The sequence below is a fragment of the Mirounga leonina genome, unplaced genomic scaffold (assembly GCF_011800145.1).
Source record: "Mirounga leonina isolate KUSES-001 unplaced genomic scaffold, KU_Mleo_1.0 Mir_418, whole genome shotgun sequence".
NCBI lineage: Eukaryota > Metazoa > Chordata > Mammalia > Carnivora > Phocidae > Mirounga > Mirounga leonina.
The window spans coordinates 12574278-12596303 of NW_023270739.1; the positions used below are offsets into that span (position 1 = coordinate 12574278).

The following is a 22026-nucleotide window of genomic DNA, read 5'->3' on the forward strand; positions in this document are numbered from 1 at the left end:
ATACGTAATAACTAACGCGATGAGAGTATCTGTAAGCAGGGCTCTCCCTCCACTGTCCAATTTTGCTCTAACTGCAGTCTTCAGTGTTATAACTACTGACTCATTTCCTTACTACCCGGGACATGATCTTTCTTACAAAATCATATTTTCTTGATCATAACTTTCTTAAAAAGCCACAGGATGGCACAGCAAGGTATGTCCATGTAGGTTAAAAGAGTGAGGAATTTTTTTATTTTAAGGTAGGATGAAAAAAGGTTAGTAAGCATACATACAGCTTAGGGATAGCTTAGGAAATGTATACTGAAAAAAGAAGACGAAGTTTTATGCATTTAACTATTCTTTCTGTCTTCCTTTGCCCAATTTTTTTTAAATTTAATAACATTATTAAATACAATAAACTTCACCCATTTAAAGTGTACGTATTGATGAGGTCTGACAGGTTCCTTCCTTCATAAAACCACCACCACAATCAAGATCCAGAACATTTCCGACACTCCCAAGAGATCCCTCCCTCCGTTCCTGACCCCAGGCAACCACAGCTCTGTTTATCGTTACAGTTTGCATTTTCTAGAATTTTATATAAATGGGACCCTGCAGTATGGACTCTTGTGCCACTTTTTTCATTCAGCATAACGCTTCTGAGATCCATCCAGGTGGTTGTATCGTAGTTCATTCTTTGCTGTTGCCGAGAACTATTGCACCACATGTTTATACAGTTTGTTTACCCATTCACCTGCTGATGGATATTTGAATTGTTTCGTTTGGGGCGCTTGTGAATAAAGCTGCTATGAACATTCACTCATAAGACTGTGTGTGTTCACTTCTCTTGGGTAAATACACAGGATTGGAATTTCTGGGTGGTTTGGTAAGGGTACGGTTGACCTAAAAAACTGCTTAAGAATTTTCCAAAGTAGTATACCTTTTACGTTTGTGCCAGCAGTGAATGTGCTTTTTAGCTGCTCCATCTCCTCACTGACAGTATGTCCACCTTTTCCATTTTAGTTGTTCTATCGAGCAGGTGGTGGTATCTCAGTTTTAATTTACATTTACCTGACTAGTAACATTGAACAGAGTTTCTTGAGCTTACTGGTCATTCTTATTACTCTTTGTGAAGTGTCTGGTTTTGATTTTTGCCGTCTTTAAACAGAGTAGTCTTATCATGGAAGAGTTCTTTATATGTACCAGACTCAAATCCTTTATCAGATGTATATATTGCCAATACTTGCTCCCATTCTGTGGATTAAGGTCTTTCATATTCTTAATAGTGTCTTTCGAAGGGTATAAGTTTAACTTTGAGAAAGTCTAAATTATTAATTTTTTTTTCCTTTTTCATAGCCTGTGCTTTTTGAGTCCTAAGAAATCTTACTTAGGTCACTCAAGGTCATGAAGACTTTCGCCTATGTTTCTTTCTACACATTTTATGGGTTTAGCTCTTACATTCTGAGTATGATTCATTTAGTGTTAGTTTTTTGTATGGTTATGAGGTAGGAGTTGATGCTCATTTCTATACAGATACACATATATACATTTTATTTTGTTGAAGAGATTTTCCTTTCCCCTGGAAATGTCCTGACACACTCATTGAAAATTTAATGCCCACAGAAATGTGGGTCTCTTTCTGGATTCCTGATTCTGTTCCACTGATCTACATATCTACCCTTATGTCAGTATCATACTGTCTTCGTTACAGTCTTTATAGTAAATCTTAAAATCAAGTTGTATTAAGCTTTCCAACTTAGTTCTTTTCAAAAATATGCACCTGATTTCTTAACAACTTTAATGTGCCCAGAGATGATTAATTTGTTGTTGAAACATTAAGTACTTTACTGAACCTACTGAACTAACACACTCTGCTAGGCACCAAGGACACAGTAATAAATAACACAGACCTAGTCCTGTCCTCAAAGTGCTTATATTCTACAGTCTAGCAGGGAAGGCACGCGATTTTTAGCTGCTCCACATCCTCACTGACACTTAGTAGGTCTTGATCCACAGTGAGGGAGAAAAAGTGAGGAAAAAAGTTAGTTTCCATTGAGAAGAATTTTAAGTTTTATAGATAGTCACATTATGCCTTGCACAGAAGACAGAATGTAACCTTTTTTAAGTTACTCAACCAAAGTGGGATTCCATCTCCTTGTCAGAAACAAAAAAGGTACGTATTCTAGGACAGGGTTATTGTGATGATTAAAAGAAATGTGTATAAATCATTTGAACAGTCAATAAGTGGCAACATTAACAATACTATTAACGACTGTTAGTAGTAACAAACATACACCCCTTGGCCCTGCACTATATATAACTCATTCTGCCCCCAGTTCAAACCCTACATACTGAACTACAGTGTAATTTTATCTCCATAAATATTCATTATTAACTTTCTAGTCCCAGGAAATGTCATATCATCTTACATCTGAAATAGCTACAATGATTTTAATTTTTTTTTTTTTTTTTGAACCAACAGTGAAATTCTAAAATATAATTGCCAGGGATAATTTGGCCAACACATCTTTTCATTTTGTATCTACCAAAAGGATAAAGAATAAATCTTCTAAAAAAAAAAATTCAAACAAAGTTGAATGAAATGGAAGATGTAGAATGAAACAAAATTTTATGAGGATCTTTGTATATTATGTGTTTTTAAGATCTCAAAATCTTCTAGGCTATTTCCAGAACATCCCATCCTATTATAAAGTAGGGAATACAAGAGAAGGAACTACCTGCTTTGGAACAGAATCTATTGAAAACAAAAACAGGAACAGAAGCTGTATTAGCTCCTGAGCTAAAAAAAACAAAGTCCCAGCAATTTGGAGGTGAAGGCAGGTTGGGAAGAGGCCGTGGCTAGGGGAGGTATGTGATACACATTCATTAACTGAGCTGATAGTGACTGAAAGATCCTTTTAACCAGGAGAAAGTGTTCCACTAGAGGACTGCCAACTAATAAAATGGACAGGATATGAAAGCATGACTCATGCGGACTTGGCGTCTGGTGCCAGGGAGCACATACAATGCAGCTCCAATGCACAGCTTTTACTCGCAGTGCTGAGTGACCTGGAGACCTTGCCATTTCCATCCACGTCTACCTGGCTTCTTGCTCTGGACCTTGTCACAACACAGCTGTACCCATCGAAGGTTAGGTGTTTCTCAGTTGCACAGTAAGACAGAACGCAGAAACCTGCACTTTATTAATCAGATTTAAGAAACACCTCTGCTGGTGTTTCATGTTTACTAAAGTGCGCTCTCTCTTATGAAAGGTGAGGCTCTCAGTCTCTGCGCTTTGCGCTCATCTTGGTCTCCTTTGTAGGGATAGAAAAACGACTTTCTCTCATTTCGTCACTCTTGACTGGGGGCGGACGGTGGGTCGTGAAAAGTAGAGAGCAAATCTTCCAGGCTGGCAAGAATGTGTAGTGCTTTAATTCTGGGCTACTGTCTTCCACTTTCCAAATGGACTAATGGATGAACAGCAACTAAAATATTACTTCTGGCCATTCATACAGAATCTCTGAGAGGTAAATAGTCTTCAGCAATGGCTCATACTTAAAATGGGATAGCGTGCCTTTTAGTTACCAGCTGCCAAGACTGCAAGGAATTAAAATGACTCAGAGAAGTCCAACTCAAAGTGCTAGGTCTGCTTTACAGACCTGGGTTTCTGCTGTGGGTTTTCTCCCTCTGCCGGCCTCGTTCCTTTTGTGATTTTTCATACAGACCTCGTTCGGTACTTCTGCGGCTATTTGAGTGTCCAAAGAGAAACGTGGTCATGTAATGTGCCAACTTTGAATGTACTTTTATCTCGATGCTTTTCTTTCCAGTCAGGTGTTTTATAATAACAAACAGTAACAAAGCCTTTTTTTTATTACTTAAGATATTCAGTGGCTTTTGTCTTCCTAGCGTCAGCAGTAACGTCAGAGGATTGTATCCAAGGAGCTAAATGTGCAGGACCCAGGGTCAGAGCAGCTGAATACACCAACCTCAGAAAACACAGACAATGAATTGCAAATGACACTCAAAACAAAACGAGAAAAAAAACCTTCACACAGAAAACTACAAAAGAACTCTACAGACACTGAATTGGCTTTCTGTACACACTGATCCTGCTTAACTGTGTGTGGTAACTAACCAAACGTTTCAGATACTCATGGTCACAAAATAAAGGCTTTTTTTTGTAGGCAGAGGAATTATAAAAATAAAAATATTATTTCTTTCCTTCAAGTCACTTATTTAAAAAAAAAAAAGAAGAAGAAGATTCACCAAGTGGAGATAGATTCGTAGCCCTTTCTGTTTTAATCTTCAAACACAACCAAAGAGTGGCATTAGCGATGAAGTGATTAGTCTTCCGTTAATTCTGCTGAAGGTTCTACACAAAAGGTGTATTGTTTCAGCCAGGATTCACATCATGAAACAAAATGGTTTGGTAAACCCAATAGAAGTGATAGTCCTTTCATGACACATAGGATTCAGTACTGTATATTTCAACTTGTTAGCAAGTCACAAGCACACGCGGGAAATCAGCCCACACTGCTGCGAAGGATGAATGGGAAAGGGGAAATTGATGAGCCACTGTTTAGATTTTCCCACTGGGAATTATTCTGAACTGTCCAGGCATTACATCATTCAGGTAAATGGTTGCAGGACATGTTTTGCCAACCAAAAGGGCAATATAAAAACTCGAAAAGAAATTGTCAAGCTATGGTCAATTACAGCTGATTGCTGGTAACCGAGAAGCTAAATGCATTCTGGATGTTACCCAAAGGCAATTCAAAAACCTTTTGGTTTCTTCATGAAGCTCCCTGTGGCATACTTTAAACCAGAAATGACAAGTCATACTGATATCATAGCCATATATGAAAATAAATTAAACTTACTAGGACTTAAATGATTTTTAAAAACATTTCAAAAAAAGTTTATAAGCAAAACTTTTTTTGGGGGGGGGGGTTGGTATCCTCTCTGTATCACCTTCCAGATAAAACCCAAACTCCTTAATCTATGGCACCTCTCCAGTACACACTATTCCTATATTATGTTAAACAGCCAGACCAAAGCACCAAGATCCCCATGCAATGCTTGCTTCTATTTCCATGCCTGTGAAAAGTACTCAGGGACTTTCAAGACTCAGTTCAGTTCCATTCTTCAGAAACAACCTACTCTCTAACCTCAAGTGACCTCTCTGCTCTCCTTCCCTAAGATTCTAGCTGTCGGTCCACGACAGCATTTATCAAACACATTCCAGTTACGGTTGTACTTGTTGGGCTCTCCCACTAGACTGTGAACTCCTTGAGGACAGGGCTCTTTCTCCTCCCTCCATTTTCAGGGGCCAGCCCACCATCTGGTCTATCCGAGATGCTCAGCAAGTGCTAGGGATGGATAAAAGCTAAAAGAGAAGGAAGGAAGGAAAAGGAATTCGGAAACTGGCTGACACGTTTCAGAAGCTACAGGAGCAAATGCAAGGATGTGATGTGTTCAATGACTGTCACCCAGACCGTTACGATCACCTTCTAATACACCCTGTGCATCTGCAGCTCTATTCCTTTTCCCGCTCTTCCCTCAAACTTGTCTTTTTCTGCGCTTTCTTCCATTTCTCCTGGTTCACAATTTACACTTTATGGAGCTTTTCTCTTTCTATTTACCCCCTCATCATTCTGTGACATTTATTATATATCCCCTTGTTTGGTCAAAGAAATAAGTTCAGAGAGGTTTTCTCTATTTTTGCTGACACTGTAGACATGTCAGGGGCACCCGCAAGCCCTCTGAGGTTAGTAACACTCAGGTACCAGCAATGCCTGACTTGACCAAACGTTCAATACTAGTGAAGTAAGAATAAAGATTGAAGTCTTTTATCCAAGAATTTAGAACCGAGTTCAAGAAGGAAATCTTACCCATGGCTTGTTTCCCCATGGCACACTGATACGTGTTTCGTGGGGACTGGTTATGATGAGGGTATGGGATGAGGCCAGCACAAACACCAAGAAGAGTGAAGGGCTCAATCTCCAAGTGGGTGGTATCTCTGTCAAGTCAATTAAGAACAGACATCTTAGACGCCAAGGACCAGAATAAATCCCTCTTAAAGGTAGTAAAAAAATATTACAACCAAGGTCCCCAAAGGATGTAAATAAAATATACATTTTTATATAAATTTATATAAAAATTTATATAAAGTATATGTAATTTATATAAAACCTCAAGAACAATAAAACTTGATGCTAGTAAAACTGATAAAAAAAACATACTTAAATAAAATATAGTAAAACAAATTGTTTCCTTCAGTGATAGAAACTTATTACTTATAGAAATACAAGAGAAGGGATAGTATAGAATGCCCAGGTAAAAAAATAAAACATTATTACATACTAACAACAATAACTAATACTTGTAAAGAAATTACCGGGCTAGATCCAAATGCAGTACTGCTGGATGAGTGGGCTGCTTTTTCCTCACTTTTCCAACTTGTATCAATGACAAAGTTGCATTACCACTTTAGAGAAGAATATATCCCATTTAAGAATAGTTACCATAGACCTAAGAGGACCAATACCATAGCCACCAGCTAAATGCGGCTGTTCAGCACTCTTCACTTAGATTAGCATGCTTGAGGAACTGCATTTTTAATTTTACTTAATTACATTTTAAAACTCAAATAACTCAGTTGTTATTCAAAACCTTTATGTTTGTCACAACTTACACTTGTGAATTTACTTTTTCAACTGTAAATGTTATGATCAGATCAGGTATTTCCAGTAAACATTTAGCCTCCAAACTGAGATGTGCTTTGAAGCGTATGGGGGAAAAAAAAAACTCAATATTTTTATATTGATTGCATAATGACATGACAATATTTTAGATAGAGTGGGTTAAATAAAATTATTAAGATTAACTTCATCTGGTTCTTTTTTCTTTTTTCAGTTGGCTACTGGGAAACTTATGCATGGTATTTTTCTTGGACAGCTCAGCTATAGGAACTGGATATAAAGTAAGACTTTATCTAGTAGGTGTTAGAATCTTGGCTGCTTTTTTTTTTTTTTTCCCTTGGCTGCTTTTGTAATATATTTTTGTAAAAATCCCTGTTTTGGCTAACTGATACAGCAACTCAGGTATTTTAAAGGGAAAGGGAAGCCAGACTGTTTCTGGATCTTGCTGGAAGTAACAGACATTACATGCAGGGTCTGTGGACTCTGATGACCCTTTATTCCTTCCTCAAGTACTTGTGAGGCAGAGCTCCAGTAATTTCAATGGTTTACAGTACCCGTGAAGACAAGTGATTTCCAAGATAACCCAACCCATCGAGGAAAATTAGTTGCAATACACATGGCAAAAGATCTCCCACTAATCCAGTGGGCTTTTTTTTTTTTTTTTTCCTCAATACACACGTGAATTATGTCCCTAGTTTGGTTAAAGAGGATGCTTTCCATGCAGCTCTTGGTTTGAAGAACATAGTTTTGACCTCATGACCTAGCAGAACCCCAACTCTCTCAGACATGTTAAGTCTTTGTCAGCAGAGAGGGAAAGGGCCCTAGGTTGTTTTTTTTTTTTTTTTTTTTTTTTTAAGAGAAACAGCTTATGGTGACATTTTATGTCCTAGAGTAAAACAGATTTTTAAATGTACTGTTTTGTTTAAATACTGGCCAATTTGACAATATGGGCCAATTTCCCCATGTAAATAAAAACTACTTTTCAGATGTACAGATTGAAGCAAGCTGAAAAATGAAGAAAGTACAGACCTAAGTTTCTTCTTTTTTTGTAACAAAAATATATAGAAGATCATGTTATCTAATAATTATTCAAAGTCTAAATGCTCTGGATTTTGATTTTTATGAAACAAAAAGGGATACTATTATTCAAAATTATAACCACCATAATCTATTGTCCTGCAGGAAATAGAAGACTTTCTATTCAATGTGTATAAGGACCTTAAATTTAGCTCAAATTAAGACTCAGTAACCTGTTGTTTGCAACAGTGGAAAAATTGGAAAACACCCTAAATATTCATCAACAGGTTAAATCAACTATGTGTAGTCAGACAATGTAATATAAAGAAATTAAAGTAATATATTTACATAAACATACAAGCATACACTAATATAGAAAAGTGCCTAGAATGATAAAGTTGATAATGATGCTAAGTTTAAAAATGGAGATAATTTAAATATGTTGCCTTGAGATCACGTATGTATGTTTGTATTCACTTAGAAAAAAATCTAAAAGAGTATACATTAAACCACTGGCAATGATTGTATCTGGAGGCTGGAGTTTGGTGGGATAGGGAAAGAAGGGGATTAATTCTTTTTACTTCATACATGTCTATGCTGAAAAAAAATGTCACAAGTATGAATCACAGAATACCAAATTTTTCCTATCTTTAAAATAAGCTGAATTGATATATGGGTCAGCTTGGTGACTGGGTGCTGATACTAACTAATGGTTGCATTCCTATATTATAGTGAACAAGACAGAGAAAAATCTCTGCTTTTGTGAAGCTTCTAGTGGAGAAATAATACACAGATAAATCAATAAAAGAGACATTTTATAGATTTTATTGTAAGGTAATAAGCCCTAGAAAAATAAAGCAGTGAAAAGGGGTGCCCAGAGGAGGGTTATCTATTCTTTTTTTTTTTTTTTTTAAAGATTTTATTTATTTATTTGACAGAGAGAGACACAGCAAGAGAGGGAACACAAGCAGGGGGAGTGGGAGAGGGAGAAGTAGGCTTCCCGCTGAGCAGGGAGCCCGATGCAAGGCTCGATCCCAGGACCCTGGGATCATGACCTGAGCCGAAGGCAGACGCTTAACAACTGAGCCACCCAGGTGCCCCAAGAGGAGGGGTATCTATTCTAAATGGGGTCATCAGGAAGAGGCACTGAGAAGGTGACAACTGAGGAAGACCTGGAAGAGGTGAAGGAGTGGGTGATGATGGAGGTGAGTGTCCCAGGCAAGCAAACAGCCAGTGCAAAGGAGGTGAGTGTCCCAAGCGAGTGAACAGCCAGTGCAAAGGAGGGGAGTGTTCCAGGTGAGTGAAAAGCCAGGGCAAAGGTGCTGAGGCAGAAGCAGGCCTGAGACGTGAGGAAGAGGCCAGTGTGGTTAAGGAGAGTGAGGGAGGAGAGGAGGATGATGCTGCAGGCACCAGGAGGGGTGGGCAGATCTTGCAGGACCTTCAGGCCTCTGTAAGGACTTCCAGGGGAGAGGGAAAGCCCCTGGGGGTTTGAGAAGAGAAGGGAAAAGACCACTTTCACCTATGAAGAATAGACTGTACAGGAACAAGGGCAAAAGAGTCAGGAGCCTTTTGCAAGTCCCCAGGCAAGCTATGGCAGCAGCCTGGACTAGGGTGGTAGGTGGAGGTAGGGAAAGAGATCAGACCCCAGGTATACCCTGAGGGTCTACATGATAGGCTAAGGGACCAGCTGTGGGTGTACAGGAGGAGAGGCGTCAAATCGGAGACAGGTTTCTGGCTGAGAAACAAGAAGGATGGATTGCTATTCACAGGGTTACTACTTAAGTGGTCACCTTTGTATTCACTCAATCTTCAAATCAAGAGTATAAAAATAGCACTTTGAGAGAGTCCCACCTTTAAGGAATAAAGATTTTGACTGAAAAGCATTGTTTACTGAATTATAATAAGACAGCAATGAAGCAGTACATTTCATCTGGTAGCAGGAAACAGAAAAGTGCTTTCTTGATTCAAGACCTAGTTATCAGATGGTAGTATTCAGCTCCTTAATTATTTCACAATAAAAGTACAAAAATTCCAATTTCAGGTAAGCAGTACCACCAGCCACATGCATCAGACAGAAAGTTACATAAATGTCTTCTAATGCTTCTAAAAATATTACTATTCTTGAAACATCGTGAGCATATTACCATTTCTTATTTATATTGCATGTAAGTTCAGAGACATCCTTATAACAAAGAATATATGGAATTCCTATATCAACAAGAATTCAGATGTCCTCCTCTCTAGAAGAGAGAAATACATCTTTACATAGTCTGATCCATTAGTTCAATTTTGACAGTAATCAAATATGAGAACCAGAGAAGCAATTTCTTTCAAAAAATATACACTAAGTGTAACATGAATAGAAAAGATAATGAAGTCTAAATATTGTTAGTAGTTTTGTGATAATCCTACACTGGGATAAATGATGGGTTATGTTTATTATAGGACAGTATACTTCTAACAGTTCCTACTAAGAGGCAACACAACAGAAGAGATGATATGAAAAGGTGATTTAATCAGAACAGGTTTTAATCATGGTTGTTATGGATCCTACTTACTTATTAATTGTATGTTCATAGAGTGCGATGTTACAGTCATTTTCTTCATTCACATCTAAATATTCAACCAGACTCTCATGTAAGAAATCTTCAAAATTCCTGGGAAAATATTGGTGAAATGTACATTACTAATAAGCATTTTACTGCAGTGTTTTACATGTGATAATGGAGGATACTGGCTTTCATTTGCACCCAAAGAACTTTTCTCCCCACAAAGTATCAATACATTGGGATGCTTGAAACATGTTATTCTTGGATCACAGAGTGATCGCAAATCACTGAAATAAAAACATCTATGATACTCGTCAATCTGGTCCCCCTCTCTTCTTTGGAGAGAGAGAGAGAGAAAGTGTGAGCCGGGGCGGGGTGGGGAGGGGCAGAGGGAGAGAGAGAATCTTAAGCAGGCTCTATGCCCAGCACAGAGCCCAATGCAGGGCTTGATCTCATAACCCTGAGATCATGACCCAAGCAGAAATCAAGAGTTGGATGCTTAACTGGCACCCGAATCTGGTCCCCACTTCTGAAAGTATCTTCTAAGACTTTTAAGAGCCCCTATGATGAGAGGCCCAGTGTCCACATCAACATATCCCTTTGTTACTTCACAGTGCGCTCATTTACACCAACACTCTGTGATCCGCATGATACAAACCGGTAAGTATTTTACAAAGTCTGGGCAAGTTCACATAGAGAGGAGAGTCTGACACACTGGGTAGGGAGGAATTAAGGGATTAAAAATGAAAATATACTTTTCTTAAAAGCTCAGATCAAATAATGTCATTGCTGATTAAATCCTACATATGGCTCTCAAAGGAGACCGAGAAGTTTTGCTTTTGGCCATTTACCTGTATCCCTGAGCCAGCTCTTCCATATGCTTGTTTGTGACTGCAGGCTTCTGTTTCTTAACAATTATGTAGGGTCTGAAATAAAAAAACAATAACAAATTCACAGCAGTTCAGAAGAAGAAGTCAGCAAGTAAGTTTACCATAGTGAAGTGAGGGAAGCTGGGATGTGATCAAACCAATTCCTGGACTGCCTGAGGACCCCAGGTATTCTCTGCACGTGTGAGCACGAAGGGGCCTAGCTGCTCTCTCACATACACATTCACAGGCACGCACACACCAGCGCACGCGTGTATGTGCCCACATGCACATGTATGCACACACACGTATCCAAGTGTCTTAGGAAACACCTGTTTTTTTTTTTTTAATTTTTTTTTAAGATTTTATTTATTTATTTGACAGAGAGAGAGAGACAGCGAGAGAGGGAACACAAGCAGGGGGAGTGGGAGAGGGAGAAGCAGGCTTCCCGCGGAGCAGGGAGCCCGATGTGGGGCTCGATCCCAGGACCCTGGAATCATGACCTGAGCCGAAGGCAGACGCTTAACGACTGAGCCACCCAGGAGCCCCAGGAAATACCTGGTTTTAAATGGAAAGGCCAAACAAAAATGATACTCGGGAAGATCTAGAAACAAAATCTTTACTGTCTTATTTTTTAAAACGGATGTTGTAAATGCATCATGCCAAAGGCGTTTCATAGGATTTCACATAGGAATACATGGTCTACGACCCAGGAAGCCAGCAGGCAGAGAACGGTTCCTGAGGAGAACAATGGCGTCCTGCAGTGAAGGTCTGATGGACATCCGGTGTTTAGAGTGGCTTCTTTTTGGACAGACATGACTAGGCTACGCTGGCAGGTTACCTAAAGCTACACATTTCCAGAGAATAAAGCATTTTTACATTGTGATTTTGAGTGAGCTAATGGGTGTGAGGTAGAGAGAGCTTTTGGTCTCCCCACTCTGGTAGATTAACCTGTAACTGTCAGCGGTGATCCGCCACTAAGGGCCTCGCCACCACGAGGAAACACCGACACAAAGGATGGCATGCAGCCCCGAAACGTCAAGGGCTGTTGCTATTTGGATAAGCAGCTCTTAGAGAGAGGAGCGAGCAACGACCAGACACTTGTGCACTCTACCCTCAAGTCCAAATAACTATTTGAGGACTAATGAGCACTTTTAAACAGTTAAGAAGAAGAGCTGCACAACTACAAAAGGGGAACACAAGTTGCTGAAAAATGAACTGAGTGAACTTTTCGTGGAAATCCACATTACCTCGAAATCCTGGCTTCTTCTGGGGAGGGAGGCAGAGAGCACCGCTACCTCGTTCAAGGGCCAAGAGACTCACAAACGAGGACAAGGACAGACGCAGGAGAGGGGGCAGTCACACTCAGCTACCTCACTCCCCCTCTACTTACTCAATAAACTACCTGTTCATCCTGCTGGATCTATGTCAGGCCATTACAAAACGACTTCTAAAAAAGAATTCACTTCTTTTAGACTATTCCATAATATACTGAATGTAATGAAAGAGAAAAATCCCCAAAAAGAGTAACCTAAGAAAATGTTACTGTTTTCCCCGCCCCTGATTGATTATGTTAACAGCTATAAATAAGCACCTAATATGTGCCGGGCACCCACAAGGCACTTCCCACACCTTCTAACAGTTAGTTCTCAGGACAACCCTATGGAGGTATTGTTATCATTTACATTTTTTTCAGCCATGGAAAGTAATAAAGTCAGAGCCACACTAGTCAGTGAGTGGCAAGGCAGGGATCAAACAGAGGTACGTCATCACCTAGAGTTCCTTGGCTGTAAAGAACAGAAACCAATTCTGGTTAATTTAAGCAAAAGTGGAATTTACTAATAAAAAATTAAAAAAAATTTTTTTTAAAGGAATTTACCAAAAGCATAAGAATTTACTAGAAGGATAAGAATCCATAAACAACAACAACAACAAAAAAGGTAAAATGCCCAGCCTCACAAAAGGATCCCAAGGATCCAGAAGGGGAGGAGTAATGGGCAGTCTCTCGCATGTGTTGCTGTCAGGATGAATCAGTTCCAACCACTTCTTCCTTGAGTTATTCTATTTGGGATTCAAATTCTCTGAGGAGAGAATGTGACTGGCCTAGCTAGGGTCATGGGTCTGACCTTTGGCTGAGCAGGAGAGGGCACCTGACTGTCCCAAGAAGACTGCCAGTGGGGAGAGGCAGCTCCCAAAGGAAAGTGAGGAGGCTAACTGGAAGGAGAAGCTGGATGCTGGACAGACAAGCGCAGTCCGCCCTCAGCTCTGACAGACTTCCAAGCCCCAGCTCCTCCCACCACTCCAACCATTGCTAAGCTCACCAACTTGGGCCCTAGCCCTGTCTGAGGCCCACAAAGAATGGCCACAGTAAAACCACAGAGGCTTACGAAAGGTAAGGTACCGTCCTCAGCTGATACCCCTGGATGTCCCCCAAGGACGAGATACCCTGTCATATTCATCTCTGTGCCCCCACCTGTAGGCCGGTACCTGCGCACAGTAAGACCTTAAGATGTGCTGAATGACTAGAAGGGGCCTATCCACTGGGTCTACTGCGACTCGCTCGTGCCTCCGTGTTTTTTATTCTTGCCATCCCCAGCCTCTTTCCTCTCCTCCTTTATCCAGGTAACAGGATCCCACTCATCCTTTAAAGTTCAGCTCACAGCAACAGAATACAGTGGGTAAGATCATGATTGTTAGAGTCAAATGAACCGTAAGGACTGTCAAGTAAAGAACAGACCCGGGGTGCCTGGGTGGCTCAGTTGGTTAAGCAGCTGCCTTCAGCTCAGGTCATGATCCCGGGGTCCTGGGATCGAGCCCTGCGTTGGGCTCCCTGCTCAGCGGGAAGCCTGCTTCTCCCTTTCCCTCTGCCTGCCACTCTGCCTACTTGTGCTCTCTATCTCTCTGTCAAGTAAGTAAATAAAAACTATCTTAAAAAAAAAAAAAGAACAGACCCCACCACTATCTAGCCTTGGGTAAGTTATTCACGTCTCGTTCCTCATTTGTTAAACGAAAATAGTAACCCTCCCTTACACAGCTGAATGTAGTTAAAGCCTTACACGTGGTATATCTACTGAAATAATAAATAACGTCTAGCAAGCATTATTACGAGCATGGTTGGCTGTTATTAGTAATTATTTCTGCCTTTGCCCATGGACTGAGCTCTCTGAGGGCAGAGACTGATTCCCATTCAACTTTGAATCCTCAGCACCCAGATGCATATCCATGAGGTGTCTGCTAACTGAATTAAACTTCTCTCAACAACGAAAGAGGTGGAAGTGGAATCAAAGACAAAAACAAGCATATTTCTTTCAGAAGTAAACCTAAGAACTCTCTTCAGCAACTTGTACCTGCACAGCCTTCCTCCATCAGAGGAAATATAGACACATCGATCTGTGAGATTTGTTGAGATGGAAACGAACTCATTGATATATCCTGCTCTTCGCATCAGGCGAAACGTATTCACCAGCTTCCTGTGGTCTCGAATGACACCCAGGATGTTACCTGAGCAGAGAGAAGGACATGTATAAGAGCAACAAAGAATGGATCGCTTCGACTGAAAATACCCACGCAATAAAGCTGAGCAGCAGCCCCGAGTCGTCCTCTGAAAGCTCTGTTACTCGGCGGGGCAGCCAGGCCACGGGCTGCAGGAAAGAAACACAGGAGAGTGGCCATGGCACCCGACGACATGAGTCTACGGGCAGTCCTACCACATGCTGGGCGGAGTCGCAAAAACTAGCCTCACGTTCCTCACCGGTCAGCACAATGCTGGGGGCAGAAACTCAGGGTCCAGATCCCCCAGGTTCGAACACTGGCTCAATCACTTCCACAGGGCTGATGGGAGGATGAAAGGAGTTGACCCTCCACAGTGCCCAGTAATAGCTACTCTTCAACTGCTCTTCGTGTCATCGTCATCTGAGAAATGAGGAAGACGGATTTTGGGCCCCAGGGTCAGCGTGAGGGCTCAGAGGGGTCCCGGGTGACAGTGCAGAGTAAGAGCTCTGTCAGCGCTAGCCGCTGGGATATACTGAAGGAGGTGGCCAGGGAACAGCCCTGTTTTGCTGCTCAGCGGCCCATGCAGGGAAGGACTTAGGCCCCCAGAGCGGGAGGAAAGGGGAGAAGAGCACGGGAGGTAAGTGGTCAGGACGAGCGCCTGGAGGACACGCGAGGGCACAGGCGCCCAGACCACCAAACCCCAAGTAAAAAGGCTGAGGCACACTTGCTGCCGAGGCTCCGGAGGACTCTGAAGGGGGCGAAAGAAGCAACTGAAGCATGAGCGGAAAGAGAGGGACCTCTTGCTACAGCCTGTTGACAATCCCTCACCGAGTGGCTGAATATAAGTCAACTGGCTGTCAGGGCTGATCTGACTGTTTTTGCAGAATGTCTCACATATTTAGCTTGAACTTAACGATACCGCGTTGAGCCTTTTCCGCTGTGGATCAGCTGGAGCTGTGAAAGGGCAGAAGGCAGCCAGTCTCTGCAATGCGACCTTGGGCTCTGACAGTGGGATCCTCTCAGACCCTGAGGACCTGGCCAGTGGGATAACGGTTTCTGTCACCATTTTTCTACCTTTAACTTAAGGCCCGCTGGGCCCAGAATTGAAGTTTATTTGTCCTTAAACACCTGGATGATAATGGCTCCCCTCTACCTTCCCACCCAAAGACTGATCAGGCTCCACAGGTCTCCATAACACACTCACCATTGAGAAAGACGAGAAACACATTTGGATAAGAGAGCTCTTCTCCACATAATAAATTCACATCTTCTACCCCCAGATTACTGGCTAATTTAACAATGGGTCCGTCTTCCATGTCAGTTGTGATGTGTGTCATAAGGGCCAAGTTTTTCACCAAACCACAAGCCTAAAAGACAAAAGATACTCATTTCTAAGAACGGCCATTAGTACAAAGTACGGGGTTTGTATCTGAAAAAAGCTCACCGCTTTGTTGGCGGCAACGTAAAACAGTACAGCCTTGTAGGGGACGCTCTGGAGATTCATACAAGAGACTTAAAAATGTATACACAGAGGAATTTATCCTAAGGTAATAAACAAGGATTTAAACATAGATTTCACCATAGAAATGCTCAGCCAAGTACTATTTGAAATGGCAAATAAGAACGGCATGAACGCTCCCTCAAAAAAGAAATTGATTACATAAGCTGTTACTCCCCGACAACGGAACGCCATGGTCATTAAGATGACACTGTATAGAAAGAGTAAAGGAAAACACTGATAGATATGGGTACCTAAAAATATTCAACTGGCCGGAAATGAGTCAACAATTAGTCAATGCCCAGTACTCTATAAAGCTTCTTGGTCAGAAAAGGCAAAGAAAAGACCAAAGAACCGCTCCGATTCAGAGACTAAGGAGATGTGGCAACTGGAAACAATGTGTAATCCTGGGCCAGAAAAGAGACACTGGGGGGGTAACTGGCAAGATTTGAGTAAGGTATAGGTTCTATAATCTACAGATTATAATCCTGTTATCAATGTGAATTTCATAAGGTTGGTAACTGAGTGACAGTCGTGTAAGATGTTCGTATTTGGGGAATCTAGGTGAGGGACCATGGAAATTCTTTTTACTATTTTTGCAACTTTTGTGTACATCTGAAATGACTTCAAAGTGAAAAAGAAAATATTTTTTAAATTTTTATGCAACCAAAAAACAATCTAAGACAAAACAAGAACAAGGATTTAACACAGCAAGTAGGAAACAAAACACTTGAGACACGTAACGTGTAAGGATTGTATCTTTGATTCTCTGAAACCATCTGCTGTGGTGATGCACAAAATAGGTACTTCACGGAGGTTAGCTGAAACAAACTCTGGGAAATTCAGTGTTCCAAAGCCCAAGGGGTATAAGTTATGCAAATTTGACAAGCTGCATAATTCTAGTGTGAACTTCCATATGGTTTAAGATAAATTAGGAGAAGAATGGTAATTTTCTAAAAATCTTAACTCTGTATGTACTTCTATTTTCACCTCCCCCGAGTCATAACAAATTCCCACACTCTGGAACTTACATCTTTCACATGTCATAACAAACGTACTGCTTCATTCAGCAGAGATCTGTGGGGCCTCTACTGTGAACAAGGCTCTGTGCTAGGAGCTTGCGACAGAATGGGAACCTAACGAGGTTCCTTCCTCTGGAAGTTTATAGCTAACAACAAACACCAACAATGGTCGGCATGAAGGAGAAAGGGCTGTGATGCAGAACCTCCATCAGCTGCCTGGTTTTGTGCTCCCTGTTGGCTGCCACTACAAGTCTGGGGCCCTCTAAGTACACCCAAGGAAAATAAGGAGTTGCTTAAAAGGAGATCCCGGTGAACACCATACAGTTGCTGCAGCAGTAATCTGCATATATCAGCTCTTTTGGAAATACAGCCAGCATTTTGTGGGGGGAAAAAAAAAGAGAGCGATCCCCGTGAACAAAGGTGAGGAGCCTATCAATGTTCCCTCACAGTCTTATGGTTGCATGGTTTGATTCTTGGGGACAGGCTAAACAAGCGAGAACACGGGGACCATATTTCTATTTAGGTGCGACACTAAATCAAAGGCCTCTGTCGATACTGGTTTTCGAATGACACGGATGTTGTCCTGACAGGCTGCATCAATTATTTCTCTGCCAGAGAAGTGGCTGACCCAAAAAAGGATATGGCCTGGAGGAATGGGGGCAGAAGCAGAACATCAGCAATACGCACCACCTCGGACATTGCTGAGACTCCGCGGCTACCTTACCTCCCCTTCAGGAGTGTCCGAAGGACAGAGCATTCCCCACTGAGACGGCTGGAGGGAACGAGGACCACTCACTTTCCTTGTTTTTTCAAACTGAGAAGAGATTCTTGTCATCATGCCCAGTGCGGATATATAAGACAAGCGAGAGAGAACTTGAGTCACACCCTGGCGGTCCATTTTAAATCTCTTTAGAGACCAATTTCCCTGTATAACAGGGGGAAAAAAAAAAAAAAAAGACATAAGACCACCCCTGATCTGCTCATATATTGCATGAGACTTTGCAGTCACTCTGAGAGGTTCATCACAGATGAACTATTTCTTTGTGAAATTAAAGCCATGATGTATATTCAGAAATCAAAATATCACAATTAAAATGAAAATTGAGCCAGGTCACTCACTGGGGTTTTCTAGCGCTTTCATGAATATCACCGTGTCTAGCAACCAGGTCAGAACGTTTTGATGTATCAACATTATCACATCACAGCGTTTACTTTCTGAAGAACTAATTATATCCTGAACAAGCCAGTTCAACCAGAGATTTCCACTGGAAGCAGTAAGCTAATTAATAGAACACTAGCAATTTCTACACACATTTTAAGGTAAAAGTAGCTCGAAGCTCAAAGAGATAATTTCATAATATGCTATTATTTGGATGTCTTCCAAAATCTGTCTTTATTAGAGGAAAATATAATAGAAAATGACCCAAAAAATGATTCCAATAGCAGGTATCAGGGATAATGAATAAACTGTAGGCTTCTTAATCAAGGTTAAAAATTGTATATATATTTATTATATGAAAAAATACTATATATTTTCTGTGGCTATCATGTCAATCTTAAAATAGATTCATAGGAAATAAATCTTGAACATTTAGTTTATCTCCTACGCACCGAGTATACTGTGTTAAATATACACATTAAATACTCTGAAAGATAATTTAAAGATGTATGTTAGGAATGGTTAAATTTTCAATTCATGGCAACATGAACAGTAGAAAACAGTATGCATATAAAAGTGAAGTAGAAAATGTCCAAAAAAATTACTGATTCAATAATCTTTCTGATTCAAAAGAAAAAATTACATCTGCTAAATGGTGGGTCTTCATTTTTCTTTTGAGATTCTGATGAAAGCTATGTCTGTTCTCTTGGGAAAAATGCATGTAGACCCTTGAACACAAGATTTTACATCCCACTTCCAGGGAGAGGACTCACGGATCCCAGGCTAAAAACCCTAACAGGAGAAAAACTGTTTGAGTTTCAGAAGGAGATAAGGTGATCTGCTTGAATTAAAATATGGGACTCTGGGGGAGTTCCCTCACGAACTAAAGTTTAATCATTATTATTTAATATCTATCACTGCAGAAACTTGAGGTTTCCGATAACATGGAAGAGAGTTAAATATAGGAAGAAACTGTCCATTACACAGCAAAGAAACAGAGCGAACACATTTATTCCACGAGTTAACTTCTGTTGCTTTTTCAGTTAACTCCTTTTCTGCTCTGAAAGGGGGTAAGCTTGGTAAACTGACTGGTGCCCAGAGAGTAGGCGCGAGGAAGGTAAATAAATATTCTGCACAGAGCTAAAATAAGGCTGCAGCTGCTGGCAAATAGGAAGTAGGTGGGGAGTAAAGCCAAGATGTCCAACAAGAGGATCTGTTCTTGTATTCTGCGCGAGTCTTACAAAAGGGAGAGAAGAGGAACAGACAAGGAGTCTAAAACTGCTCTTCTGAGAAAACGTTATTTGTTGAAAATATGCTACTAACGGTAACACAGAATTTTAGAAGCTGATCCTCTCCCGGATGCCGACGCGCTGGGGTCCACCTGCAACAAGGTCTACTGCAAACTTTTCGAGAAAGCAGTTTTCTCCAGGAGGTAAAGCAGTGTCACTAAGGGGCAAAAGAACTACTCTAAAAAGCTATCATGACCTGAAAACCATGGGTCGGGAAGCAAGGAAAAGTCATTCTACCAGACGTGTGTTCAAGCGCCCTTTGGAGGCTTCTCTCAAATATCCGGGGATCTACTTTCACACACGTTTGGGCGACAAGAGTTGAATGTGCCTAGGACGGCACAAAGGCCCCAGGTCAGCTCCAGTTAGAGGGAGCTGTCACTGCAGGGCTGCCCGCACAGACCCACTGGCTAGTTTCTAAAGACACTCACTGCAGCAAGTCTGCCACTAATTCTTTCATTGTTAAGGGAATCAACGTGTTATTCCATACCATTCTGTTGGGGTGAAATCCCATCTGTAAAACCAATTTTATGTCTGGCATACAAAACACGACTAGACTTCATCAGATAGACCTATAGTTGTGATGCATTAAGAAAGGGAGCCAAAACCCATCTGATAACCCTTTATGAACAGCCAGGGGCCCTGCACAGACAGCAGCTGCCCAGGCCTGAATTCATCACTCACGTGAGGAACAGCTGATAGCCCTTTGAGGAAAATAAACCTACAATGAAATGAAACATTTTGTATTGTTTTGGACAAAAGTTATCATTAATAAACCTACTTGCACTATGTCAGTTTTATTACAGAAAAAAATGGGAAGAAGTATCCATTAAAAGAATGGCTATTACCAGTTAAACAAAAAGATCTTTCCTCTACTTAAGAGGATCTGTTTTCTTATCGCCTTATAGAACAAGGACTATAATTTGGCAATAAAGCTACATAGTAGCAAAATTCCTAGTGATTAACATTTAAACTGTACATTGTCTTTCAAAGTAGAAAATTTATGATTTGTAAACAACCTTTAAATATATTTTTTCACCTAGAGTCCCCAAGTCCTTTAAACTTCCATTCCATGGAACAGATATATAACTAAGTCACAAAACCCTAAACAAATGACTGAAGACTTACTGTAGAAATGGCATTCACCATGCCGTTGGTAATCTGGTCCTGACGCATGTGCTTCACGACATCAAACTGAGCTGCTCTTTGCTTAGGAATCACCTGGTCTGCAATCTTCTTCATTTCAGAATTAAATTTTTTGAATAAATCTTCAAAAAGTAGTGATAAAAGCTAAAAAAAAAAAAAATATATATATATATATATGGTGAACTTTCAAAATGCATTATTAGTCTATTTAATAAACTTTAGGTGTTTATTAAACTTTTTAAAAACGATGGGGAAACTGCTTAATAATGAAGAAATATTTTAAAATTCAATTTGATAAATATGTACTTTTCTATGTGCTTATCACCATACTAGGCATTGGGAATAAGAGCAAAAAAAATGATGACACAATTTCTGCACTCAAAGACATTTAATTTAGACCAGTCACTTCCAGACTTTTAGATTTCACTGACCAGTAACCTAAGTTTTAATTTTACAAATAAAGATAACTAAAACCCCAAAAAGGGGGTGTGGGAGAAGAATTACCGTTAAAAGAAAGTCTGACAACACCAAAGATGTGGTGTCATTTGGACCTCTCCTATATCCCTGGTAAAAATGTAAATTGGTACAACTACTTGGAGGACAGTTCGCCATTAATCTAGTCTTCCCTAAGCCCCCTCAGTTCCTCCCCTAGGTACATCCCCACAGCAGAGCTTCTCAAACTTCAGCATGCATGTTAATCACGATCAAGGATTGTTAAAACCAAATTGCTGGCCCCACCCCTACAGTTTCTAATTCAATAGGTCCAAGAATTTGCATTTCTAACGAGTTCCCAGGAGATGCCAGAGCTGCTGGTGGGGGAAGGGCACCTTGAGAATCACTGCCCTCCAGAAATGTGCATCTGTATACAGATACAAGATGTTCACAGCATTATTTGTATGAGCTAAAAACTGAAAGCCATACAAATAATATTTAATTAGACAAATTGTGGCATACTCTGAAATGATGGAACACTATAAAGCAATGAAAATGAACAAAAATGAAATGAAATGAACAAGATCATGGCTGGATCTTTAAAAGTGTAATACTGAGTGAAAGAAGCCACACACAAAAGAATATGTATGGTATGATTCCATTTACATAAGGCTTAAAACCAGCAAAACTGAACTCAAATTCTATGGCAAAACTCTAGCGAAAAGCAAGGACATGAATACCATAAAAATCAGGCTAAGGGGAGGATTTTGATCAGTCTGGAGCATGTTGTGGGGGAGACTTCTACTAAAGTGTTCAAATGATTTTATTTTTCGATCTGAGTGCTATTTACAAAAGTATTTGTTTTGTAACAATTTGGTA

General features: G+C 40.5%; 1 protein-coding gene across 3 annotated transcripts in view; it reads right to left on the reverse strand.

The window, feature by feature from the left end:
• Positions 1-22026, reverse strand: part of POLR3B (RNA polymerase III subunit B) — a 105020-nt gene that overhangs the window by 39574 nt on the left and 43420 nt on the right. For 2 of the 3 annotated variants that reach the window (XM_034987667.1, XM_034987665.1), the window contains 7 exons: positions 20698-20859; positions 17849-18049; positions 15809-15971; positions 14460-14613; positions 11098-11172; positions 10256-10354; positions 5871-5998 (listed from right to left, as the gene is read on the reverse strand). In XM_034987667.1, coding sequence (XP_034843558.1) covers positions 5871-5998; positions 10256-10354; positions 11098-11172; positions 14460-14613; positions 15809-15971; positions 17849-18049; positions 20698-20859 — 982 coding nt within the window. The remainder of the gene's footprint in view (positions 1-5870; positions 5999-10255; positions 10355-11097; positions 11173-14459; positions 14614-15808; positions 15972-17848; positions 18050-20697; positions 20860-22026) is intronic. The other variant, XM_034987666.1, reaches the window with a different exon arrangement.